At 39.5% G+C, this 26,955-nt stretch overlaps 1 protein-coding gene across 7 annotated transcripts in view; it reads left to right on the forward strand.

The window, feature by feature from the left end:
* Positions 1–1,412: 1,412 nt before the first annotated feature.
* Positions 1,413–26,955, forward strand: part of LOC137441289 (neurabin-2-like) — a 41,551-nt gene continuing 16,008 nt past the window's right edge. For 5 of the 7 annotated variants that reach the window (XR_010987367.1, XR_010987368.1, XM_068138561.1 and 2 more), the window contains exons 1-13: positions 1,599–1,707; positions 2,229–4,076; positions 15,402–15,534; positions 16,065–16,185; positions 16,689–16,793; positions 16,973–17,093; positions 17,571–17,714; positions 19,135–19,188; positions 21,436–21,665; positions 23,046–23,142; positions 23,223–23,412; positions 24,260–24,411; positions 25,216–25,549. Coding sequence is in view for 5 of the 7 variants with exons in the window: in XM_068138561.1 (XP_067994662.1) it covers positions 2,469–4,076; positions 15,402–15,534; positions 16,065–16,185; positions 16,689–16,793; positions 16,973–17,093; positions 17,571–17,714; positions 19,135–19,188; positions 21,436–21,665; positions 23,046–23,142; positions 23,223–23,412; positions 24,260–24,411; positions 25,216–25,549 (3,289 nt within the window). In the remaining 2 variants the exon portion in view is untranslated. Of the gene's footprint in view, positions 1,520–1,598; positions 1,708–2,228; positions 4,077–15,401; positions 15,535–16,064; positions 16,186–16,688; positions 16,794–16,972; positions 17,094–17,570; positions 17,715–19,134; positions 19,189–21,435; positions 21,666–23,045; positions 23,143–23,222; positions 23,413–24,259; positions 24,412–25,215; positions 25,550–26,955 lie in introns of those variants that run through there. The other 2 variants (XM_068138562.1, XM_068138566.1) reach the window with 2 other exon arrangements.

A 26,955-nucleotide genomic window follows, 5' to 3' on the forward strand; every position in this document is an offset into this window, starting at 1 on the left:
ATTCTATTAAAAATGTCATTTCCAAGTGTATCTAAGACTGCCAGTGGTGTGGGCAGTGCTTCAGTGCCATTGTCCCTGCGATGTCCGAAAACACATAAGAAAGTCTCAAGAATTTTGTTCCTGTTTTGTCTTAGAAAAATGTAACAATGAGATTTATTTTTTATTGCAATATCATGAGGCTAATTTTAAACTACATCATAGATTTTTTGTTCAAGTTGTGAAATACTCTGAGCATTGTGATTCCCAGTTAAGCCCAAGTCAATTGGGATAATATATAGATGTCAACATTGATTTGAGTTATAAGCCAGTGATATGATTCTTTCTGAAGTATTTAGACTTCTTAATAATTGTTGCACAATTTGGTAACAACTGTTGCCAAATAATTGGTAACTACCAATGCTCTGCAGTGCTCTCCTAATTATTTTGTGTGATTTTTATATATGCTCTGTGGACATAACCATGCTAGAAAGTAATCCAAATTCTGTCTTTAACTGATGAATAGGTTGAAGCCAGTACTTTTATTTGGGCTAACAAACCAGAAAACTGGATATATGCAATACTTCTTGCAAAACTGCAGTTATTACTGCCTAAGGCTACCGGCGACGGGCATCATTCCCTCAGTATTGGGGAGCTGCAGAGCCTTCCATCCCGGGGAGCGGGTGAGGAAATACGGCAGGCTCGCCAGATCGACCTGCGCAGGCATGTAGAAGTATCCATGGACTTGCTCGCGGAGCGTAGGAAACTGCTCCGCTTGTCTCCCGTGCTGACGAAAGGGGCAGGAGGTCTGCACAGGCAGCCGCAGCCCCGCATAGAGGCCAGGAGCTGCCTCTGCTGTGTACCCCCGCTTGGGTCTGACACCTCTTCGAAAGAGGTTAAAAACAATACGATTTTTTTCAAGGAAGAAGGCAAAAAGGCAATGTTTGGCACTGCTGCTACTTCCGGCTCTTAGAGCCTCTGTCGTGGCAGCTGCCGCGACTTTCCCTCCACCCAGGAACCACGCTGCTCCGGGATGAAGCCGGGACTGCCGCTTCACCCGCCCCGCTAGCCGCTCAGGCTTTGAAAATAGCGCGCGGCTTCCCAGCGCTGGCACTTCGGCTATCACATTTGCTGAAGGATCTGCGGCTCTGCATCATCTCCAGTCATAGCCAGGGCAGTGTCCCCGGTGGTGGTGCCCGTAAGTGACCCCCCACTCGCCGACGCTGCGCTGCCCAGGGCTCACGGCCACCAGGGGGATGCGGACAACGGCGGGCGGCCCCAAGCCCGCTCGCCTCCCCGACATGGTATCACCCGAAACCCATGTCCCGCTATGGCGTGGTATATCCCGGGAGGCGCTTCCCTCAGGCCGGGCGCGCCCGCCGCGCCCCCAGCCCCTCTCTTCCCTCATGCTGAGAAGAACAAGGGCGCGCCCGCCGCTCCTTCTCTTTGTGTGCGAGCGAGGGAGCACGCGCGGGCGGGCCCGAAACACAGCGCGAGGGAAGGCGCCGAGCAGCCCGAGCGCCGCCGCGGAGGCGGGAGGAAGGTGGAGTGAGGAGCGCGGGGCGGCGGCGGGGCAGGGAAGGTGGGAGGGAGGGAAAGAGGGAAGGAGCGAAGGAAGGAAGGAGGGAGGGAGGGCGGCTGGTGGCGGATAATGATGGCGTGGTGTGCGCGGCCGCTGGGCGGCCGGGAGCGCTGAGGAGAAAAGGAGCCGGCGAGACCCCCGCCCCCCAGGTAGGCTGGCGTGGAAAGTTTGGGACTAGGTGCTGGGGCGACTCCGCTGCGGGCCCCATAGGCCCAGCGCCGCAGATGAGCTGCCACATGGAACCCCCAACTTGGGGTCCAAACTTGTGGCTTCGCCCTTCCGGGCAGTGCGGGGGCGGTTGGCCCCTCCGCCACGCCGAGCCGCTGTGCGTGCGGCGGGGTCCGGCCTTTGCCCAGCCTCCCTCGGGCGGCAGGAAGGGCTAGGCTCTGCCCCTTCCCCCCGCCGCCCGGCCCGGCTCGGGACAGCCGTTGGCGGGAGGGGCGGGCAGCCGGGAGCGGCGTAGGGGGGCGCCTGCCGCCGCATCCCTCGCGGGAGCCGCCAGGTCAGTGTCCAGGCGGGCCGCGGGGAGCAGCTGGGGCCGCGCGTCCCGGCAGACACAATGGCCTTTATCCAGCGGGGAGCTGTCGGGCGGCGTTTCCCACTCTGAGTTTCGGATTCGTGACACACGTCGACGAGGCCCCGAGTTAACGAAAACTCTGTCTCTCTGCAGATGGCTCTACGGATATCGCGATCCGCGCTGGGGATAATACCCGATGTGGCCATTTACGTGCTGTGATTTCTTTCTTTCCACGTATCCCTGGGCTCCATTGCAGTGTGAGCGGGGAGGCTGGCTGAGTGAAAGGCTGCTTTTCGGATCTTCTGTGGCATCTGCTTTGCTGTGTTGTTGAAGGGTGAAAGCTTTGTGCCTCGGATCCGTCCTTCCCATTCTTCAGGAGTCGAGGGCGCTTGCATGCTGACAATGATGAAAACCGAAGGCAAAGGGGAAAGGACTTTAAGAAGTGCTTCTCCGCACCGAAATGCCTATAAATCAGATTTCCATGCTATCAAATGCTCTTTTGATGGTGTAAACAATCCTGAAAATCCTTCCAACAAAACCGGCTTGCATCAGAAACTGAGCACCTCTTCCAATGGAGGGGGAAGTGACCCACACAGTCGAGGCAGAGCTGCCACTTACGGCAATAGAGTACATAAGATCAAAAATATGTTTCTGCAAATGGGAGGTTCTTCTTCCACACCCCCTTGTGAAAGCAGTCCACCTGCTGAGACCAAATTAATCAGCCGGGCCACATCAGCTGAGTATGGATCTTCTCCAGGTAGTCCATCTTTCCTCATTGTCCAAAAGAATAATTTTCTTAATACAAGTACAAGCCCCTGTGGCAGTCCTGTGGATTCATTGTCTGTGCTTTCTGCTACCGACAAGGTCATCCGTAGCAACGATGAAGCAGACTTGGACAAAGTTGCCCTGGCAGAAAAATTTTCAGAAACCAGGAAGCTGTTTGAGAGAAATATAAAACAACGGAGTTCAGTGGACAGATACTCCCCCAGCAAATGTGAAAGAAGTGAGGATAAGAGGAGACGGAGTTCAGCTTCTGATTGCAACAGTGTGGTTGACCACATTAGTTTTAGTACAGAAGCAAGTCTTCCAGTTGCTCTGGAGAAAGATGAGAATCCAAGTAATGAGTTGAAGCAGCAGCATACCAGTAGTGGTTCCAAATCCTCCTTCCTGAATGCAGGGCCCATTTCCAGGAGGCTAGAAAGTTTTCTGGGTGACAGTGATACTGAAGAATCCAAAGAAATTTCCAAGAATCATGGTCCTCAGAACCAGGACCCTTTGAGAGGCCACCACAGTTTGGATTCATTTGCTCTTGCTGAAGGATGTCCAAAGAAGGCTGTGTCCACCAAAGAGCCTGTGATCCTCAGAGATGAGATGAGTGAGGCGCTTGGAAAAGACAAAAGAGAACGACTTGAGGGAAGCTTGTGGAATATGGGCAGTATGCCTGGTGAGGAGGCTCAGCAATCAGATAGTGTCCTCTCGCGGGTTTCTCCTGCAGAGGAGACTCGTACAGAGCTGGTTGCACAAGATGAAACCTCAGGGCATGAAAAAGAAGGTTTGGAGAAAGATCACATTGTTCAAGAGGATCAGCTGCTCAGATGTCACGTACAGGAAGGAAAGAGGAGCTACTATTCCTTGGAAGTGGTAGAAGAGTTTACGGAAGGCAGCAAGGCCAATCCAGAGGAAGAAACAGATGGGATGTCTGTGGGAGATGGTCCAGTTACACGAATTCAGGGTGTTCTGGAGCAGGAAGGGGATACTGAAGAAGAGGAGCAAGTGGTGGAAAAGCAGAGCGAGAACCTAAGTGCTTTTGGAATAGAGAACGCAGCTTTTGATGATGATAGGAATACAGAGGCAGAAAACCAAGGGCCTGAAGGCAAAGAAATTTTGGAAGGAGAGGAGGAGTATATGTATGACAGTGAATATGAGGAGTTTCCTGGGCTTTCTGAAGAGGAAGATCCTGAGCCAGGCCGAAAAGTCAAGTTCTCAACAGCTCCTATCAAGGTAACTACATGGGCATTTTTTTTTTAATTATTATTTTTCAGTAAAAAAATAACCAGGACATAAATTTTTATGCTGTGGCTTTTGTTTTGTTTTTTCAAAGCTCTACAATCTCTTTTTAAAAAATGTTAGTTTATGGCTTTTATTCAAAACTGAGTAAGACAGAAGTTACAATCACTCTCGTTCTGAAAATTAGAAATTACTCACAAATGGTTTCTGAATCACAGCAGTTTCATAAGATAACATAGTGAAACATGTGAGATCTTTCTTCCTGGACATTTTCAGGAATGCATTCAAACACATGAGCTTCAGGCCTTTCCATCATTCCTTTAAAATTGAGGCATTGCATTAGGAAGGATTTTTTCAGTTCTACGTTTTGTACAAAGTTTAGAACAACACCCTGCCCTCCAGCAAACCTTCAGAGTCTACCAGACTTGTGTTGAGAATTAACTGATAAAAATGCCAAATCACTGGTTCCAGTTATGTAGGGTTTTAGAATTACCTCTAATCACAACCACATATATGTTGTTTGGTTTGTTGATACTGGCTTGGTGAACAAGCTGCAGGAGTGCTAACATGACTATTTTGGAATTATGAAGCTGCAGAAATTTCAGGGCAGGCTGGATAATGAGGAACAGTGTGAGTTACAATGCTAGCAAATAAAAAGGATTTAGGTATCTGATCTTCCCTCACCAGAAATACCCACTGAATAAGTCATTCCACAACTCAAACTGAGTTTACCTGTAGTCTTGTTGCAGACTTCAGTTATTCTAGACCTCATTAAAGTCTGGGAGGAGAATTGGGAGATGCAGATCAGGATGGAATGGGAAACTCCCTGGGTTTTCTCAAGAATGCTTCCCTTCTGTTAAATGAATGAAAAACATAATCTTCAATGAATGATTTTTACACTTTGTTCATAGTCTGGGCTTACTTTTACTGATCAGAGGGATGTAAAAATTCTGTTGACTCCTGTACTTGCTGCAGCAGAGAGTTGTAATTTCCCAGTTTGCTAAACATGCCAGTGCTGTACCCCAGAAATGTTTTGGGTGTGGGAAAATACAAGTTTTGTTGTATGTGTGTTTTGTTTATAGTCTCCCCATAGACGGGCTAACTTTATGTAGCTTTCGTGTAGTTGATGCTGGTTTAGTGGTGACCTGGAGCACTGAAGGCAGGAGTGCTACTACTGGAAGCTGCAGAAGAAGTCTAGTGAGAGCTGTGAGAGAGCAGTGAGAGAGCCGGAGGGGTATCAGTCCATTTCCCCTCGCATTTGTGCACTGAATATCTAAGGAAAGTGCCATGTAGAGTCTGCTGTAAATGGGTGTTTGTTGAGTGATTGCTGGTTTCTTGCTACAGGCTGGTTTTTACTGATGATTGCTGAAATCCCACTGAAGCAGTGGCTGAGACAAACTCCCTGCCTTCTTTGTTACATCTGTTCCTGTAGAAATCTTCCTGCCAACTGCGATGGAAGCTCTCATGTAGACAAAATTAAGTTTTTGAGAGCTAGCACTGTTCAGTTACAGCTGTTTCTCTGAAAGCCACAGGAACTAACCTGTATCAGATCATGAAATTACGCAACAAGAGGTGAACTGTTAGTAGCAACTATTCACAGTTTTCCGTTAAAAATACCATAGTTTTGCCTTATTTGAACTGGCAAATAAAATGTACTTAATAGCAATGTGGTCAGTGAGATTTCTTTTCAATGTCCTAAAGTTGAAACTTGCGGTACTTGTCTTTACCTGTTTTCAGTGAAACCTGACTGTATTTTTCCTGAAACAGGTATGCAGATCTGTTTCTGTATGTAATTTTCAGTCACTTGTCCCACTCAGTTCCTCATGCCTAAGCAATGGTAACTTTCCCCTTTTCTGCCTCTGTTTTGTATTTTCTGTGATACTTTGTAGGAGTAAGGCCTGGTGTATGGGTGTTTTTTTGCCTTTTGTGCTCTGTAAAATAAACAAATCCAACTCTTACTGTACTTCCCTAGAACATTTTTTAGTAACATGTCTTTAATATCTCTAACTCCTTAGAAAATGCCACTTTCATCTCACTGAAGAAAATACCTCTTGTTTGACTTCATGCATAAATTTTAGTGCATCTTAAATTGGAAGTGAAAAAAAATATCCTGAGTGGTAGTAAAAGATTATTCCTGGTACCCACCACATCTTGAGCAATGCTATAGTGAGAGATGTATCCTAGTACCTTCTTTATTCAGTTTTATTTAGACTAAGATGTTTGAAATATGAGTGCCATTCCAGGCACCCATTGCCAATAGAGGAGAAGGTCTGAGTTTCTCCTCTTAGATGATCCTGAGAGAGGGCAGGCTAGCCTTGGTGCTTTTGCTGTTTTCTTGCTGCAACTCTGTGGTGATTATGGAGAAGCCATCTCTGTCTTTTGTGGTTGCTGTTTAGTAGGCGCCTTCTAAAGCTGGAGAATTCAAAATACTCATAAGATGTTTAGGCAAGAAAACATACATTGTCACATCACCAAGATTCTGCAGTGATGGAGCTCTGACTATTGTAATTGGTGTACCCAAAAGGGAGGTTGAATATATGTCTGTAAGTTACCTATTACCTACACACCCTAAAACCAATATTGGGAGAATTTGATTAATATATCTGTTTCAAAGTTTCTAGTCACTTGTAAAATTGGTAAGGCTTTTGAGTAGCAGGAGATTGTGGAGCTCCCAGGGGATGTATGAGGTAGCTAATACTGTTAACTCTGCATCTGACCCATGCTAGAGATCCATAATTGTTGACATCTGTAACAGGGCTTAAGAACATAATTTGATCTGATAATTTCAGGAAAGATGGAATGTAATTACACAAATGCTCCATGATTTTGTGTTGCCCTGTGCCTATGAAAGTAAGCATAGATGAGACTTTTTAAAATTAATGTTTCAATTCTGTAGAATCTAGTGATAAATGATGTGTGGGAAGATTTCTTACTTGCTGTGGGTGGCCTGTGTCTTTAAGTCCTGCTACTGTTTGATCTCTGCAGACCTTAAGGAACTTTGTCTCCATTGCTTGTTTTTCTTACGGTAGATAAGAGAGTGATACTGCACAGTTTTTAGCAGAACTTCACAGACTGAGTTTGTGTTATGGTACACAAGCTGTTTTTAGTCCTTATTGCTGCATATGAAGGAATGTGAAGCAGACTCAGCTGTCCAAGGTATTTGGAAGGGAACTGAATTTGTCTTTGTCTTGAAGTTTTCTAAATAAACTGTGTAAGCAATCAGTGTTAGAGATGAAAGAAACAGTGTTGGGTAACTCTGCTGTCATCCCTTCTTTTTTCACTTTGTTTTTGTAGTAGAGGGATTAAACTCGCTTTAAATTATATGGTTACCTTGAAAGGCTCTAATTAAATAAACATAATGACTGAATGTTATTTGACATTTGTAATTTTGAAGCTTTCCATTGGGGGGGGGGGGGGGGGGGGGGGAAATGCTGGTTTCCAAACCAACTTCTTGAGATGCTTTTAGCTCTGACTGTGTCAAACTTTGTCCTTGAAACCTTTAATAGTACTATGACTAACTTCTGCAAGGATTTATGATACTTAGAAATTCTGTAGCTCAGGTAAGCTCAAAAGATAGCATAGCTACTCTTTGCTTCTGCAGGTCTGTTTAGTTATCAGTGTTATCCAGATTATATTGCATGGGAGTGTCCATTTCCAGATTTTTCTGAATAATATTTTCTTTTAAGATCACTAAGAATAGTTTTTTAAAAACCCTAACCACAAACTTCCCTAAAAACTTGACTTTCATATTTGTCACAGCTGAGCAGAAGCTTAAACTTTTTTCTTAAATAACAAAACTGAAAATAGTTTCATAGCTTGTGTTGTCCTCAACAGCCCAAGTATCAGATGCTTCTGAAAGAACATGGAAGTCCTTCATGATAGTGCCCTGTCTTGCATATCAGAATAGAGCTGGTTTATGTACAGCTGTGGACACTAATGGTACTCTTGTTCAGGCTGACATGCTCCTCAGCCTTTTTAGTACAGGACTGCTTACTATGGAAGTTAATGAAGCAGTAAATGAAGATGCACTTGAATTCGATTTCCTGTTAACAGTGTGTCTGTAAACACTTGCCACTTCTAGGGGAGACACGATTTCTTCTAGGTCAGTGTGGTTTTAAAAAATGTTCCAGAATAGTACTTCAGCTTCATACGTTTTGACTTTTGGACTGTAACTTCTGTTCTTGGACTGTCATACAGAGAAAGGGATAGAAAATACACTAACTGGTGGAAGATACAAACTCTGGATTTTTGCTTTTCAGGTATTGGAGAATTGATTACTGTATAAATGGTCAATTGTTTTTTAGCTGTTGGTCAGGCACTTCAGTAAAGTACTTCTGTGGCATTAAGAAACAAGAGTGTAACATGGGTGTATATTGATCCAGGAAAATGGAGATGTGTTTTGAGAGTAGATTTAAATGGACTTGTATATGGGAAGTCATCTGCTTTTTTTCCTTGATACAAATACCTTTAAGCATATTTCCACTGTGCTTTGTTTGGGGTTCTTTGCAGTGACAATTTGTTTGTTGCAGCTCAAGGATTTTAATTGTTTTGAAGCTCGCTTGCATCAATGTTACCTTTGTGACTTAACATCATAGCAACTTTTCTTTATTTTTTTAACTCAAATTTAAACTCTACACTAATTTTGAGTGAGCTCTCAAAGAATAACCCTGTTTTGTTCTGCCTGCATCTGAGAGTATGGTGTTTCCTGCCAGTTAACTTAGTGGTGTGAGATGTTAAAAACATGGATTTTAACTGGAGGAAGAAGGTACATATTTTCATGTGTGAAAACTAAATACTTCTATTTAGCTTTTGAGAAAATATGTTCTTTAAATTTCTATTGAAGTCTCTTTTTTCATAAAAGTTTAATGTTTATTACACTTAAATGCATTTAATACTGCACATATGTTTACCTGGTTTTAGACAGTTCTGTATCCAGTATTTGTGATGCCTTTCTGGTCTTTGTTATGTTTTGGTTCTATGACCTTTATTCAGCTCTTCAGACAGAAGTACTTTCTACTCGAGCTTTGATTTAAATGAAATATTTGATATGAATGTTTTACAATGGTGGATTGATTTGGCATTTCAAGAGTCTTGGCTGAGAGTCCAGTGCCAGGTTAAGAAGCTGTAGAGCAGAAATCTAAACCAGAAGAGAAAAAGCAAATAACTTTTTTGTAACCTGGCTCACTGCTGGGCCAGCCTGACTTTGTACATTAAGATCTCATTGTATTTCTAACTGAACTATTCCCTGGATGCACTTATATGCCTCGTCAGCTGACCTGTTTGGTGATGCTATAGAGAAATAGGAGAATGCTGAGGTAATGTATGTCAGGTGAGGTGACAGTGAGGATGACCTGTCTGTCTTCACTATTTTTTCAGTCCCTCCAACTTCCTAGCAGTTTCCCCTGGTTTTGGCAGGGAAGAGAGAGAGATTTTTGAAAAATATTCTTAAACTACTTCTTGGTTTGGGGAAAACTGGTGCTTGCATCAGAGTTGCAAATTCATGCCCTCACTTATGGCAGGGATGCAGTTCAAATTACTTGTATTTAATATTAGGTCATCACTGTGCACGTCCAGCCCATGCTGTTTTGCTCTGAGAATGGTTGTTGGCAGTGCAGGAGGGAGGAAATGGGGGGTGGATAAGCATTTCATTGACTCCAAAAGTATTGCTGTATGTTTGCTTTGGAATTTCTTTAGATTTATTTCTCAGTCAGTTTTCTCCATCACTCTGTGATGTGTCCTGATATAGTAAGAGCCTCCTTTTTAAACCTGGAGTATTGATCACTGCTAGTGGCAGTATTATTGCAGTTTACTTAATTGAGTTGATCTGGTATGGCAAGGTTATTTTGTTGCTCTTTCTTCTTATGTCCTCTTGAAAACAGCCAGTGGACTATTTTTGTGTTCACTGTTATTCTTTGAAGTTCCTCTTGTGAATTTGTTTGCTACTTAGATATGATCAGGTCAAGACTTCTTACGGTGAATTATAAATAAATACGCATATCTAATTCTTCTGGATTGTCAGACTTAAATTCATAGGACCAGGGCACCTCTGCAGCTTATGTATGTTCATAATTAAATCACTTTCTTTATATACAAAGTCTTCAAGAGCCATTTGTGGGGGTGTCCCCCTTTATGTGGTATCAAGAGTACTTTTTGTCTCTTCTAGTCATATTCTATTTATTTGGAGTCTTTCCATCTCTGAGTCAAAGCAGTGCTACCTCAACTGAAGTGGTGGTGGAGTACAATGAGGTCACAGCAGAGTTCCACTTCCATGGAGGGACAATATGGATCATCTCTCAACTTTAGTTCAGAATGTTTGAAATGAAGTAAAATCAGTGATCTGAATCTGAATGGATGCTTTCTCTATCTTCACTATTTCTTTCATTGGGATTTAAAAAAGAAGTATCTAAAAGTGAGAGTGTGTGTTGGTATAGAGTAGGTAGCATAACTTGGCTGAAACAGGTATCATGTTGTCTTTCTTGGTCTCTAGCAAGCTCTAGTGCCTTTGCTACTGCAGTGAAACACAGAATTGGAGAAAAGAAATTTCTGGCTTTGTCAAGAATTAAGCAGAGAATAGTGAGATTGGTTAAAGAATTATTTATAATTATATTTATAATTACCTGTATGAAATTATCTGTAGTGTGTCTCTGAAGCAAGGTTGCACTTATGCCTTTGTGTAAACTTAACCTGGATGAAGTTTTTGATTAAGTCATGCAGAGATATTTCTGAGTGCTGATTAAAGGATTTGATAGCATGAATTGCCTTAAATGAGGTATAGGCACTTTTCACTTAAATGACAAGTAGTGGTAATAAAATGCTGTGTATCTTTTGAGAGCAGAAGGAAGGGTGGGTAGGGATATTGAGATGTCTGCTTTAATTGAAGATGGAGGTTGTAAGAGTAAAGTGCAGGTTATACTTCAGTCCTGCTTTAGTGCTACTGTTTCAAATGATTATTCAAGTTCACTTGGGCACTTCACCTTTTGCTGGGCATCTCAAAGGCACTCAGTTTCAAAAGCTGAAACTCTTTACTCAGATAATTTTCCCTGAGCCATAACTTGTGTTTTGAATATTTGGCTTCACTGTGTGTCAGTAAACTTGCATGTTCAAAGTCAAGAATTGTGTTTGAGAAGAAATGTGAAGCAACAGGTGTAATCATTGCTAGGTGTGGTATCTGGGCAGGGGTGTCAGAAACACTTCAGTGCCTCTCTGAGCTGTTGTGTGTTGCTTTTAACTGCCTGTTCAGGTGTTGTGGGGCTTTCCAGCAAATGCTGCCCTTTTACATGAGAATTTTAAAGTGATGTTGATACTACTTCCATTCCAATTAACTGTAAGCCCTTCTGGGCAGATATTGATTTCTAAATCTTACTGTCTGGTTAAAAGTAGAACATCACAAAAGTAATTAGACACAAACAGAAATCTGCTAGAAATTAATATGGGAGTAGAGTTCTTTGGACTGTGTTTTACGACTGTAACAATTCCATGCAAACGGGTGGAAAATTAGTGTTTGCCCTCTAACAAAGATAGCATTCTGCTAAAACTAACATAGTTCTTAAGTAGAGCTTTATGTGTGCTGCTGAGAGTTTGGATTAAGCAAGGTCATTGTTGCTTTTCTGTGATAATGCTGTTTTTAATTATGGTACACAAGATGATACAGTGGAGATTCTTACGTCTGTATGGTAACAGGGAGCACAGTAGGATCTTTTTTACAGTCAGTTTCATTGGGGTCGGAGTGGCTGGAGAGCTCCCAAACAGAGAGGGACCTGGGTGTGCTGATCGACAGCCACCTGAATATGAGCCAGCAGTGTGCCCAGGTGGCCAGGACGGCCAATGGCATCCTGGCCTGCATCAGGAATAGTGTGGCCAGCAGGAGCAGGGAGGTCATAGTGCCCCTGTACTCTGCTCTGGTTAGGCCGCACCTTGAGTACTGTGTCCAGTTCTGGGCCCCTCAGTTTAAGAAGGACATCGAAACACTTGAGCGTGTCCAGAGAAGGGCAACAAGGCCTATGAGGAGAGGCTGAGGGAGCTGGGATTGTTTAACCTGGAGAAGAGGAGGCTCAGGGGTGACCTCATTGCCCTCTGCAACTACCTGAAGGGTGGTTGTAGCCAGGAAGGGGTTGGCTTCTTCTCCCAGGCAACCAGCACCAGAACAGGAGGACACAGTCTCAAGCTGCACCAGGGGAGGTTTAGACTCGAGGTGAGGAAGAAGTTCTTCACCGAGCGAGTAATTCGTCATTGGAATGGGTTGCCCAGGGAGGTGGTTGAGTCATCGACCCTGGAGGCGTTCAAGGGGAGATTGGACGTGGCACTTGGTGCCATGGTCTAGTCATGGGGTCTGCGTTGATAGGTTGGACTTGATGATCCTCGAGGTCCTTTCCAACCTGAGTGATACTGTGATACTTATAGTATATATTTTAACAATTTAACTAAATTAATTCTTAAGAATTCTTAAAACTTTTTGGATTCAAAATACATTTATTCGTTCTGAAGAAAAGAGGTCTTCAGTGTAAAAAGAAATGTGTGTGTGTTGTTCCCCCCGGTATACTAAGGTTTTTCATCATTTATTAGCTTGACAGGATCCAGAAGTTATTAATGCTAGGTTAATCTCCTGAGTATATAACAAGCTGTGGTAATGGGCTTGTAAAATTCATCCACTTTCTTCTATGTAGAGACAATAGCTTGTGTTTGCTGAAGCATATCTCTTAAAAATATCACTTGCACACTAATACTTTTATAAGCTGTGGATAGCAGTGGCTTCTAAATAATAAGATAAGAATTACTTTTGTCTCTAATACATTTCATGCAGTGATTAAGGCCTGCCAGACACAGCACAGGGATGATCTGCATTTAGTTTTCTCATCAATCTAGAACTGTGTAACTTGTAACTTATATTACTTAGTATCCACATTTTAGCTGTGGTTAATGTTAGTTTTGCTATTTGGCAACAAAAATTTGCTGAGCCATTCTGTGTTTTCTATATTAGTATCAACAATTCTACTGTTTCATCTCATAAAAGATGAATACCATGTTATAATTCCACATATGCACGATAAATATTTCTGTCTTTTGTCCTTGACTCTTGCCTTGTTTTGTGGTTTTTTGTTACTGCGCTGTTTGGCTTCTGGATGTGTATCAGTTTTAGTTTTCTTCTTTGTAATTTCATGGTTTTCCTCAAAATTACTTCTCTGAAGTTGAGCAGGGAGGTTTTACTTACTATTTTGAAATGGGTCTATCTCATCTTATTTGTAGGGTTACAGTTTTTAGAATATTAAACGTTCTCACGCTTTAAAAGTATGAATTGTTCCTCTTAGAATTTGTTTCAGATAGGTTTTTCTTAAGTTAATGTGCATAAATATTAGCAATCACCATTTGCATAGATATGTTTTACAAATAACAGTTAGAAACATCGCTGGACTTTAAGCCACTACTAATTTGAAATTCTGTGATCCACTCCCAGCAGACGATCAATTCCTATGATCAATTTTGTGTCAAAATTAGTCTCTCAAGTACAATGCTGTTACTTTCAAGCTGGAAAACTACAGTTTTTAGAAATTTCATAGGTATTTGACTTTCTGCTGCATATACAATACTGTTACGATGGTGCACCTTTGCTTCCCCCCAGACTTCCAGTGCTTTTATAAATGGTTGTGTAAATAATCGGTCATGTAAATTCTTGGTAGATAGTGACTGCTTTTATTTTCTGCTTTGTGAGTTAGACTACAGTGGTATAATAAATCAAGAAAATACACTTGTCAATGTCTCCAAAATGAACTACTACCATTCTCCACATTTTGCTCATTCAGTCATTTATGTGATTGATTTCTCGGTTGGGAAGGAAAGGCACCAAACCAGACTGACCCTGTTCCAAACAGAATGGTGCTTCATGAGACGTTTCTGCTTCATATCCTATTTACAGATTTTGGGGGTGGGGAGGGAGAATGATTTAAGGAACTTGATCACCTTTTTTTGATAGGGATCAAACCATTTGGATGATTGTCTATTTTGCAGATTTTTCTGTAGAGTTTTTGAAAGGCAGATAGTGTTAGTGTTATACTTCTGTGTCCAGTTTTTTTCCCAGTGGTGTTGGTATGATAACCCAAAGGAGTTTATCTAACTTTATGCAAGTTTTGGGAAGAGCAGACTTTTGATTGGAGGCAATATAAGCCTTGAAGGAGTGGGGTTTTTCCTTCCCTTTCAGCCAAGTGGATCTAATCTTACTTGCTGGACTGCTACATGGCCATGATGTGTTTCTGGAGTAGCTGTTTTGTAGGATTTGGTAAAGAGTTTGTGAAACTGTCCTCCAGCTGTAGTCTGGAGGTAAAGCACTGAGCTCCCCATGGAAAATGCTTGAGTTGTATTACTTGCATTTTGCTAATCTGTTTCAGTAACTGTTTTCCTGTGACTGAGGCTACTGCTGTGCAGAGCTTACACCATAGAGTAGTGGATGGAAATTTACTGGAAAAAAGCTGATTGCAGCTAATTACTGTTGTCTTATTCAAATGATTGCACTTAACCTGTCTAGGTAGTCTTAGTGGGAAAATGCAAAAGCTGCAAAACCTTAGCAAGCCAGTGTAAATTAACTTTGTGTCAACACTACACATTCCCAGTTAGGGAGATGGATGCTACAGCTGCAGTCCAGAACTGGTTTTAGTCTTTCAGCAATGTTGAGTAAAACACTCAGTGCTTGCAAAAACTTAAGCAGATAAACTTTGGTTCTCAGATAAATGTGAGGCAGTGTATTTTTATTTAATTTTATCCAAACAATTAATGAACATGTTAATAAGTAAAATGAACCATGTTATGTATAGCTTATTCTTGCTTTCTAGAGTCATGACTTAATTTCTGCTGTTTATCCTTTACTTTTAACAATTCAAAAGTTCAGCTGGAGTGATTACTAAAAATAGTAATGTATGTAACAAGGCATTTCCTTTTCCTGGGAAACTGCATGATTCCCTTGCAAAGTCAAAAAACAAGATCTGTTTGAAGCACTCAATTGGAAGATGGCATGGGGAGGATGAAAGAAGAGAGGAAGAAGTCACACTAAATCAAAGAGAGGATGACTGATTTCCTTGACTGATTTCTTTTAACTATTTGGTGCATTTGCAACACAAAAAGTATTTAAGGAATTGTTTTGAAACTTCTGAAATGTTACTACTTTGTGAGTTGGAAACTGTCTTGCAGCAGCAGTATTTATTAAATGGATGATTGTTTGGAAAATGGACCTCTAAAACTACCACTGTAATTCTCATACTAATTTTCTTTTAGTTGTTTCATGTTTGGAAGGGAGTAGGAAAACACTAAAAGTTTTCTATTTACCTTCTTTAGGTTTTCAGTACTTACTCAAATGAAGACTATGATAGACGTAATGAAGAAGTTGACCCTGTGGCAGCCTCAGCTGAGTATGAGCTTGAAAAAAGAGTGGAAAAGATGGAAGTATTTCCTGTGGAAATTGAAAAAGGTGCATTTGCAAGAGATAAGATACAAAGAAAATATCAAACCATTTAAAATTGTGTTTTTCTTGATAGTTTTTTGGGTTTGGGTTTTTGTTGTTGTTGTTGGGGTTTGTTTTGGTTTGGGTTTTTTGAGGTCTTGAATTTGTAAATGTGTGTTCAGATTTTCATTTGTGACTGCTTCTGCTGAATTCAGTAAACCTTAAGTGGCCCCTATTAAGTGTGAATTGTCATACTTAACTGAATTTAGGAAGACTACGTTACTGAATCACAGATCCACACCAAAATACAAAATATATACAATTCATGAATCTTGCTATCTCCTTCAGATACCTTGAAGCATTGAAGACAGAACTAAAAGACTTTAAGTAGTAACTGGATAGAAAATATGTTGTGGTTTGTTTTGGTTGGTTGGTTTTTTAAAGTGAATTTTCTTACCTTTTCTGTGGAAGAACTTGGAATGCTTTGAAACAGCTCGCTACTGCTAAGTGTTAAATTGTGTGTTATGCAGCTCATGTTAGATTTTTGATTCCTTTAGGTGACAGTGGTCTGGGCATCAGTATTATTGGAATGGGAGTTGGTGCTGATCAGGGACTGGAAAAACTAGGGATTTTTGTGAAAACAATAACAGATGGTGGAGCTGCTCAGAAAGATGGAAGGTGAGTTTTTCACTGCATTGATTATGATTTTTACAAATTTCTAACTGAAACCAGTTGTTTTCACTGGATAGGCTGAATACTGTGAATAGAAGTACAGAGGCTGAATGTAGCTGCATACTTTCCTGCTTTATATTATTTTTTTTTTAAAACAGGGGGTTTAATAGGGGACATTTGGCAAAATAATTGTAGATCTGGATACAGCATGTATGAGAAAAGCTTAGAATATGCCCATGTGTAGAAGTACCACAAAATTGTGTTGACGCCCCAGGACACCAGTCACTCTAGGTAGTATTAAAAATACAAAAGCAAATACCATGTACATTTTAACTGATTATTTACATAGTAACTGACAATCAGGGGATTGTTTTTAAGCAATTCATTTCTTGGGACTCAGAATTTCTCATTATAAATACTAGTGATAGATTTTAAATGATACTTGTCATGTCAAAAATCTGTCAAGCCAAAATTTTTGTTGAACTGATCAGTAAGTATTTATTTTGCAGAATTCAAGTAAATGATCAGATTGTTGAGGTTGATGGCATAAGTCTGGTGGGAGTTACTCAGTTCTTTGCAGCCACTGTGTTAAAAAATACCAAAGGCACAGTGAGGTATGTATATTTTTATTAAATAATACTTTCTTTTAATCACTTTTCATTACTAGAAAATAGTATGAAGCCATAATCTGGAAATTTTTCAAAGACATTGTTGAAGGCAATGTTATGGTGAACTAATTTCTTAAACATATCTTCAGGTTTTTGCTGCAAGATAATTTGGTTTTGTCCTGTAGGTTTCTGATTGGGAGAGAGAAGCCAGGGACTCAAAGTGAAGTAGCCCGCCTCATTAGCGAGACCTTGGAACAAGAGAGATGTCTGTATGAGCAGCACTATGTGCATGATGATACAGAGCAGGTAAAATTTTATGCCTACTCACATATTAAAAAAATAACATGATTACTGCTACATGCAATTACTTCTGAAAATGGCATAAATGTTTTATTAGTCAAATTGAAGCAAAAAAAGGATAAAACAGGCAATTAGTTGAAAAAAAAGAAAAAAACCTACTTCATACATTACTATTATCAAGGCACATGATTATCACTGCTTGCTGTCCTTCAAGTAATCAGTAATTCAAAAGATACTTTTAAGCATCAGCCATGTGTGATTAGTTTCTGTGTGGCTTACTTGGCTTTCTTGTGGAACTTAGTGAAATTGTTTGCACCTTTAAAACTTACTGTAGGTGTAAGAAATTAAAACGGAGTAGCAACTAGTTAAGAAAAATTTCACAACTGTTTGGATTCCTCGATTTTGTGCTTTTGTTACTGCCACTACTGTAATGCAAAACACAGGTGTGTGTCACAGAATGTCATGATTTTCCCATTTTCTCAGGATGATGACTATGATGATGACGATGATACATATGAGTCACATTTCCATGGAAAATCAGTAGAAATTTTTGATCTTCCTGAAAATGAAGATATTGGTTTACCGCTAGATATGGATTCAGCACAGTCTCTTCTTAAATTTAAAGAGGTATGGTAGCAGTTCCTTAAATAATTTTTGTGATAACAGAGCGTCTGCACCTTGTAAGACTTGGATATAAATTGTGTGTCCTACTCATGGGTTTAGATTTGTTTTCTCCTGGCCAGTAAATGCCCCTTGAAATGTATGCCTTAGATGTCCTTCAGGAAGACAGGAAATCCACATCTCATCTCTTGCTTTAGTCCCTGAGGTCCTCTGCAAAATTTCTGCATACATAAAAGCACTTGATACTGTGTTTTCCCCTTTTTTTTCTTTTTTTTTTCCCCTGGTGTATTTTGTGGAAGTAATGGATTTGTAAACCAGACTCTGAATCCAAATGTAACATAATTAGAAAATTGGATTCCCTTTCCCCAAGGTTTTTATAAAGGAGCATATTTGTTTTATTCAGCTTTGTGAAAGTTGATGTTTTAAGTGGTACAGTCTTTGGCATTTTGGGGGGCTGTGCTGCCTTGGTAGATTTAAGTCCCTGTCACTTTCACTTTGGAGGTGAAAAATACACTGCGAAGAAACTGTTTGTCAGATGCCATTTTGCATAAATCGGGTTATTTTTATGAAGGATCCATATTTTGAAGACCTCCGTAGGTTTGCTTTCATGGTAACTTTGTTGCTGTAGAAGCTGAGCTTTCAGCTATTACTCATTAGAGAGCATTTACAATTTTTCTGGATTAGGATGCATAGCAGCAGACTACAGAATCATTTCCTAAGTGCTATATTTACTTGGAGTACAATTAAGCTCTCAGCTACAATCATTGCTATGATGTTATTAACATAATCTAAATAAAGGACAGTCATGGATTTATTTGGTTTTATGTATTTGGTGCACTATTCCCCCAGGGTTACAGATACAAAACAAGTTACAATAAAAACCTTAGCAGTTTCCTGAAGATATGTTAATGATAGCATTTACATTTGTCTTAGGTGTAGCCGTTATCTATTTCCAATAATCCTGTGAGTGTTTGTGGTGTAAAGTACCAGGCTTAATTTTAAAACCAAGTCAGCACATTTATTTCGAAGGGCTGATAAGTAAAAATAATCTAGTGCTGTTGAATTTTGCCAGTTGTCATTGTAAGTTCACTAACACTTTTTTTATTTTCCTGGCACATTGAAATGTTATTTTAACCTCCTCGCTTCTGTACATGTGTATATACAATAAGGTGGAATTTTTAACTGCAATTTGTCATGTATTGACTTTTGTAGCAAATAGAATACTATAGAACTTTCTTGGGTTTTAATTCAACTTCCCTCTCCACCCCCCAATAAGAGCTCATGATTACTTCTCTAATTGACAAATAATTAGTTTGATTTTATGCTACTATAAAATTGGTTTGAGGAGGAAGGGAATCATGGCCAAATACTTAAAACTAGCAAAGTACCATTTTGTGCTTCCTCATAAAATTTTGTTTTGTTTCAGCTACAATTAAAACACGCAGTAACAACAGCTGAAGTGAATCAACTGAAGGAGAAGGTAAGTTTTCAAATCTTATTTGGTATGTTTTTAGTTTGTGGCTTGTTGGATTTTATTTTTTTAATTTCTATCTATGAACTTTACTGAGAATAGGCTGAATGCAGAAGGCAGTCATCTGATTTAGACCTCAGGCTCTATGTACTCTCTGTTATGCTAGGCAGGCATTTCTAAGCTCGAAGAGTTGTGCTCAAAATGAAAACAATAACAAACCAAAACCATATACTCTTGCAGTTTGAGCTGGGTGCCCCCTGCTGTGTTTACTTCCTGTGTCCAGAAGTCCAGTCCAGAGGGGTGGACACAGGAAATTATGTATTTCTTACCACAATTCTTTGCACCACTGTAAGATGCAGTGCAGAGTCTGGCACTCTCTTTTCTTCCTCTTCTATCAGCCGGTAACTGGGGGAGATGCCTCCTGGCTTTGGGCCTGGCTAGGCCCAAGGCCACGGGGGGATGGGCAGTCTCAGATCTGGCCAGCTGAGACTAGCCTAGCAGTGGGAGGGGGAAGGAGGAGCCCTGGGGGTCTTGGGTGTACCCTCAGGTGGAGATGGGATCTCTCTGGGTCTGTTTTGGGATCTTTCTTTGTCACTGCGCTTTTGGTTTTCTGTAAATGTTCACTGCTTTCTATCTAAACTTTCCATCACTTTTGCAATCCGTTTGTCTGAGTGTTTATTGTTGCCAGTGGTGGGGAAGGGGGCTGCCTCAACCCAACACAACTCCCAAACAAACACATAAAAAAACCTAACCCCAAAATTCACCCCTGTGCCATTATAGAAGGAATGCTTCAGTATTACTGCTTAGAGTGGAACTGAGCATAGTGGAGTACTGTATGAAAAAAGCTTCCAAAGATGAGAGCATTTTGAGTGGATAGAACTAGGTTTTTTTGAGTATAGGTTTGGCACATACAGACAGCAGTTTGTAGCTGACTTTCTGTTACCAGGAAATTATTTCTACTACCTTGTTTACCCTCTTTTCTTGTTCTCAAATTTCTGACCTGCTTTGGGGAAAGAGTTTATTCCAGCTTGGTTGGGCTGGGTTGGTTGGGTTGGTTTGTTTTTTGGTGAGGATTTGTTCAACAGTGTTCTTTCTCTGAGAAAAGGTTTCTTATTCTTTTTGCTGCTTTTTCTACTGATGGAGATCTGTGTGTAGCCATTTCCTGGAAATATTTGTTGCAGTTAAGCAGCTTCTTTATTCCATTGCCCTTCTGTGTGGCCCTGCTGAGAAATGCATACCGTTGGGCAAGTTGCGATATATCGCTGGGGCGAGTAGCAGGTGGGGAGAGGAGAGTGTTTCAAATTGCAATAACTTTTAATAGCAATGTCTATTGGGAATTTTCTTATAGTATGCAGAAGTTTAGAACTCCAAGAGTAGAGAGGCAAGGCACCCAAAACTACTTTAGGTCCTTATGATAATTCTGATTTTGATTTCTAGCAATGCTCCTCTTCCTTCCAGTATTAGTGAACTTGCCCCCAGCTGAATTACTAAAAAGCTGTTAAAAATACTGCTGTTGGTACAGCTTGTTGCCCCATTTTTAATTCAATACATTCTTGGACCTTCCACATCTCTGTTCCATCAGCAGATGATCTTAACTGACTTCAAAAGGAGTGTTTTCCTCAGTATAAGTGGTGTCACCAAAAAAGGAGGCATGGACAAAGTAAGCAGTTTCCTGCCTGCTCGCTTCCCCAAGTCCTGGACCATTTCACATTGTTTTCTATAATGTGGCTGCTGCCAAGATGAAGGGGCCCCGTACCTTTCCTTTGTTGAGGGAATGTTTGGTGGTTTTATGCATTAGTCCCAGAAAAGCAGATCATGGATATATCACAATTTATTAGGAAGAGCAGTGTCTTAAAAAGTGCCAGGGAAGATCAACTGGTCTCATTAACTTTATTCAAAAAGCTCTTGGTAACAAAGTAGTAGGACAGGGAGCTTGTTTATACATGTTAAGTTTTGTATCTCCAGTTGCCTCTAGAAGTATTAAGAAATTGTGAGACCTTGAACAAATCAACATCATGTAACAATAAAGGTCTTACTAGTTTTATCTCTTTAAAAAGAAGCAATACCAATGACGAAGTAGTAAAAGTTTGAGTTCTAACTTAAGTGGATTAGAAAGGTTGGGAGAATTGATACAATGTCTTTTAAAGCTATATTACTATTAAGTATTCAATTGTTATTAGCTATTCTCTGCATAAACAAACAGTTTTTATTTAACCTTTTAGTTTAGATTAATTCTTTAAGTGTTAATATTTTCAGTTAAAAATTGTTGAAGCAGAAAAAAATGAATGGAAGCTAAGTCGGGCCCAACTTCAGCAAAACTTAGATGAAAGCAAAGAGAAAATTAAAAAGTTAGAGACCTACTGGTTAGAGGCACAGAGTTTATGCAAAACAGTGAATGAGCATCTTAAAGAAACTCAAGAACAATGTGATGCCCTTGAAAAGAAATACAACAAGGCCAAGAAATTGCTCAAAGATTACCAACAAAAGTAAGTATCCCAAAATACCGGGTCTTTATTTCTTTCATGCATGTGTTGTACATTATGGGGAAAATTGACAACCATACCTAAGGTTAGGGTTTGCTTAACATGCTGTCTTTTAATTTGTCAGAGATTAGGGAAGCATGGTGAATTCTTCAGTATCTTAGGTCAGCAGCCTCTGGAAAGATTCTCAAAAAAATTGTTGCTGCTTTTGATTCTAAGGTTAGGAAAACTGATTTAATATTTCACTAATACAGTTTCTAAACAACTTAGATGAGAAACTGTAATGTGTCTTTACTTTTGGAAGGACCCCTTGAAATCTGGCAGCGCCTTTTGCTGTCTGTGATAAAAGCTCCAGCTTTGACCAACTTACCTGTGCTAGATAGGGTAGTCATCAAAGGATGTGCAATAAGAGCAACATACATGTGATTCGGTCTGAATGAGTGTGGGGAGAAGTAATTGGAATTCAGAAAAAAAATTAAGAGTTTGGGGTATGTATCAAAATGGCAGCATGAAAACAGTATCTTCAATCTGTTAACAGGTTTTGGGTTTTTAGTAGAGGTAATATTGTTTATTGGATGGACCTATGTAAGACTTGAACACTCTTGTCATCCTGTTGTGTCTATTTGTTCTACTTTCTTTTGTCTTGGCTAAACAAGACCTAATTGCAAAATACTTGTAGAAGTGTCTTGATAATACAGAACACAGCTGTTGCTTTGGTAGTTGCTGTAATCATATAATTCTCTTGTCCCAAATCTCTCCACTCTCTCCACTTATTTTTAAAGGCAGTTTGCAGATCTTTTGCTCCTCAGTCCACATCCAGAAATACTGCTTTTCACAGTGTATTTTTATGCTTTTTGGTGACCTTTTTAAAGGTCTTCTGTCTGCTCTCCTCCCAAGTTTATGTGCTTGGGAGTTCGAAAGTACCTTAAGCTGACTGCTGTTGTGCTAGTTTCCATTTCCATTTACTGTTTAGCAAATTCGCTTTACTCCTTTGACTGTCCCTGAAGTTTGTGCTTTTTGTGTATATATTCTACACTTATTTTCTGCTTTTGTATGTTATTCTATTTCACTTGCACCAAAGAGAAGTTTTCATTTATGTTTGCTTCTTGTAATCATTGCTGCTTTCTGTAAGACACAGCCAATGCAGTTTCTGTAGGATGTGAACCAAGTAGAAGAAATAAAATGCAGTTTATTTGCCTACAAAGAATTTTACTATAGCTTTTGGAAGAAAAATACTGTGTGTACATGTATTTTTGTAAAAGAGGGTAAAATGTAATAGTTGTTATGCATGTATTTCACGCTTCAAATGTGTATTTCTATTGTATGTATCTATCTACAGTTCTGTATATTACTGTTTCATATATATGTATGCTTTTATTCCACCAGAGAAATAGAATTTATGAAAAAAGAAGAGGATCATTCAAGGCTGCTTGAAGAGAGAGACCAGAAGCATGCAGAAGAGATGAAAATATATCAGGAAAAAGTAAAGCAGTATTATATTTTGAGATAAACTTCTGTAGTTTTGGAGGGTTGTATCTCATTTCTGAATTTTAATTCTTGCAGATATCAGAGCTTGAAAGTAAATTAAAAATATATGAGATAATGCCATATACACTTGGAGGTGGCAATTTACTGGAAGGTGGCTGTCAAAGTCCAGTTCAGTATAATGAACAGTCAAAGATAAGAGAAGAAAATGAAAAAGAAACTGAATCAATAGAAGAAAGACCCAATTCTTCAGATATGCTAATTTCTGGTAAGTAGGTTGTAGGATCTTTGATTTGCATTTAACAATGATTAGGAAGAGTTATAGGCGTAGTGGTTTGGGGTATTTTTGTTGTTAAAAGAAGTTAAGTGTTTGCTGTTTCTTGTCGACTAGGTAAATGTTTTACCTGAGTCAGTGTGGATATTTTGGTTTACAAAGTTTATGGGGACATTATTGTAGTAAAGTCTCTCAGCTGTGGAAAGAGGAGATAGATGTAGAGTAATCTGTTTTCACTGTTCCTCAGATTCTCTTAGTGTAATTGATAATGTTAGTAGCACTAAACCACTGTTACGTCAGTTAAAATCCCATTGGTTTTAAGCTATGATTTTAAGCAAAACTGGCTATGATTTTGTTAATTTGTTTTGTAATTTTATCTTCATAATGTTATAAAATACCAGGTGGTGGCTCAAATGAGAAGCATATTGTAAAAAGATTTGGTAGTTGCTTATGTACTTGTATAGAGTTTCTATCTTAAAGACCAAGGCTGGGGAAGTACATTTGAGAATAAATTCAGTTTTCAGACCTTAATACAATTATATCCTAATGGTATTTTGTTTTAATTGACTATATTGGATATAAATGTATTTCAAATAATGTGAAATTGCTATGACAATATGTTAAAATATTACACAATCACAGAGTGTTAGGGGTTGGAAGGGACCTTGACAGATCATCTAGTCCAACCCCCAAAATATTGCAGTATCGTATAAGATGGTTAACAGGTAGAATAATTCTGACTTAACCTCTGAATATTTTCCTAAGCAGTGGTTTGGAGAACTTGCCTACTAGGTGGGTTATTGTGTTGTTGTTTTTTTTAAAAAGTACATATTTGTTGCAGATTTTGATGCGTTTGTTGGGGATACTCCCAGGTTAGACACCAGTGCCCACAAAGCAAAAGCTCAGCTGGCTTTGAAAGTAAAACGTCAGCCACCTTCTCGATCAAAGCTGAAAGAATCTCTTGGGGCTGGACATCAGGCTGCAAATCTGCAGGTACTGATATTGGTAGATAGTTGTGCATTCAGGAGCCTGAATTAATGCTCAGTTTTATCTGTATTTGCAGTTGTGCTGTCTGTGCTTCATTCAGGCTGTGCCAAAGCATCATGTTTTTATGCCCTGTCAAGTGAAGAATCCTTGTTGGATTCATACAAGATATGTGATCTCTCAGTTGTTCTTTGTAGCACAGTTAATATGAAATTAACAAAGTAGTACACAAGCTTGTTGTAGTCCTCTGTTTACTGAAAGATTTTGTTACAGTGGCAGTGGTGTATTGTATAATGTGCTTATCTATCTTCATTCCTTCCTCTGAAACCAGTTAGCGAACAAATTTCTTCAAAACCAAACTGATTCTGAAATGTTTCATTATTCCATAAATAATCATTTAAGTCTACAAAATGTGTAGTAGTAAGTGTTCTAGCATGATTCTTGAAAACAGTTGAAAAATTCAGGTATATATAGTTGATATATATGACCCTGTCACAGAGGGAAAAGACTGAACGACTTCAGTTAGACTGAGAAGTTGCATTGAATTGGAACAGCTAATATGTACCACAGTGTTTCTGACCTTGACTAGATAAAGATGATTTGAGATGTGCAGAAGGGTCTATATAAGGGTGGATAAAAGCATACAAAATCAGCTTCATGTGATTTAGATGGTATCTGCAATTAAGATAAACTTTTCTGAACTGAGGAAGTTTGTGTGTAGTGTAGCGTAGCCTTACATCCCGGCTTAAAAGATCAGACAGTGACTGATTATATATTATGCTTATCATAAAATAACTTCTGAATTTGTTGAAGGATGAGGATTCAGAAGATACTGTTTTCAACAGAGAACTTTCCACTGTGTACCTAACCAAGACATTAGAAACGAATGAAAATTTAACTCTCCCGCACCTGGTCAACGTTGATCAAAAGAGTGAAAAAGCTGAACAGAAGGAAAGCACAGAAAGTCCTGTGGAGTCAAGTCCTTCAGCTTCCACACACTCTTCTCCAGTACACAAACCAAACAACGAAAATAGCACAACCACAGCTCGTTCACCTCCCCCTGAAGACATGGTTCTAAATTCTCCTCCAGGGTATTCCAAGAATCTAAAGCAAAGAGAATCAAAAGGGAAAGGGAAAGAGGCCAAGGGTAAGACTTAAGGATTTATTATTATATTTGGTACTTCATGGTTAAAGTGTTACAGATTTTTAGGTATAAATGAATATTGAACAATAAACTACTTTGAGGGGAAATTAATTGACTACAAAACTAATTACCTGTTCTAAACCCACTTGTTAATTCTACAGGGAAGTTTGGAGTTGGCAAATAAAGGCATGCAAGTTCATTGTGTTCTATTTTTACTTACTCATACAATAGAAGTATCTTCTGAAATATGGTTACCTATCAATTCCTTCATCTGCAATAAGTTACCAAAATGATACAAAAATCTCAGCCTTTCTAAAATAATTTACAGTGCAAAGTGCCACAAAAAAGGTGCCTGCAGAACAAATGTTGTTTCAGTTAAGCAGTTACCAAAAGGAGTAAGTCTGAGGTAGATTGGTAAAAACACAAACCTATATGTCTAGAGTCTAAACGGTTGCCTTGGTGTAAGCTAGAGGGGAGCCAAGTTATTGACTGTGGATAATCAGTAAAGGTTCTAACACATTTCTGCAAAACACTAGCCTTGTGAGTGTCAGTGAGTCTGAGAGTCTCACTGTTTTCTGATTCCCAGAAAATTCTGTGTTGGCTTTGTGCTTCCAGATGTCATCCAGGTTTGAACAAGATAGAGATTCTGAATGTTACAGGAATTACTGTATTATTTGTAAAGGTATCATAATCAGCATGACACTACTAATCACTATTTGGTAGAAATATTTGGCTTTTTTGTCTTAAAAATAACTAGAAAAGAGATAAGATAAAGTATTGTAAATGCTTGGTATTTTCTTCGGTCAGCCAGCAGAATATATAAGGGCAGATTATACTTGCTGTCTTTTAATACCCTGAAATCAGGATTTGTTTTCCATTCTCATTCAATGCGTTTCTATAAAGTCTTAAGCAAAAATAGGCTTTGCCTCAGCTTCTCTTTGTTTTTTCAAAAAATAAATCTTACGAAAACAAGTACCTAATACATAAGTGATACTGCTTTCCTTTATACTCCTTTAATCTTTGTGATGACTGAAGCATTGCAAACGCTTTCTTAAAACTGGCAGAGTCACTGAAAGAGGTAATTAATGCAATGCATCAAAGATGAGGATTAGTACTGAAAACTCACTCTTTGTAGGCAAAATGACACTAAATGCTGCTTACTGCTAGATTGTTGCTTTATAACCATCTTTAAATATGCACCTATTATTTCGCTGAAATAATCCTTTCTATTACCTTCCTATCTCTTCATATCCCAGTCTGTATTTTAACCTGTTGTACTGCATTTTGTAAATTACCTCTGGAGAAACAAGTGTAAATATTCAAATTAATTATTTTGGGTTTGTATGTAAGATGACAGGAAAAATAACCAGTTTAATGGGTAATTCTAATTGATTGAATGTTCCATGTCT

The sequence above is a fragment of the Melanerpes formicivorus genome, unplaced genomic scaffold, assembly GCF_026170545.1.
Source record: "Melanerpes formicivorus ecotype bairdi unplaced genomic scaffold, bMelFor1.0.p_v2 SCAF_5, whole genome shotgun sequence".
In the NCBI taxonomy this organism is placed as follows: domain Eukaryota; kingdom Metazoa; phylum Chordata; class Aves; order Piciformes; family Picidae; genus Melanerpes; species Melanerpes formicivorus.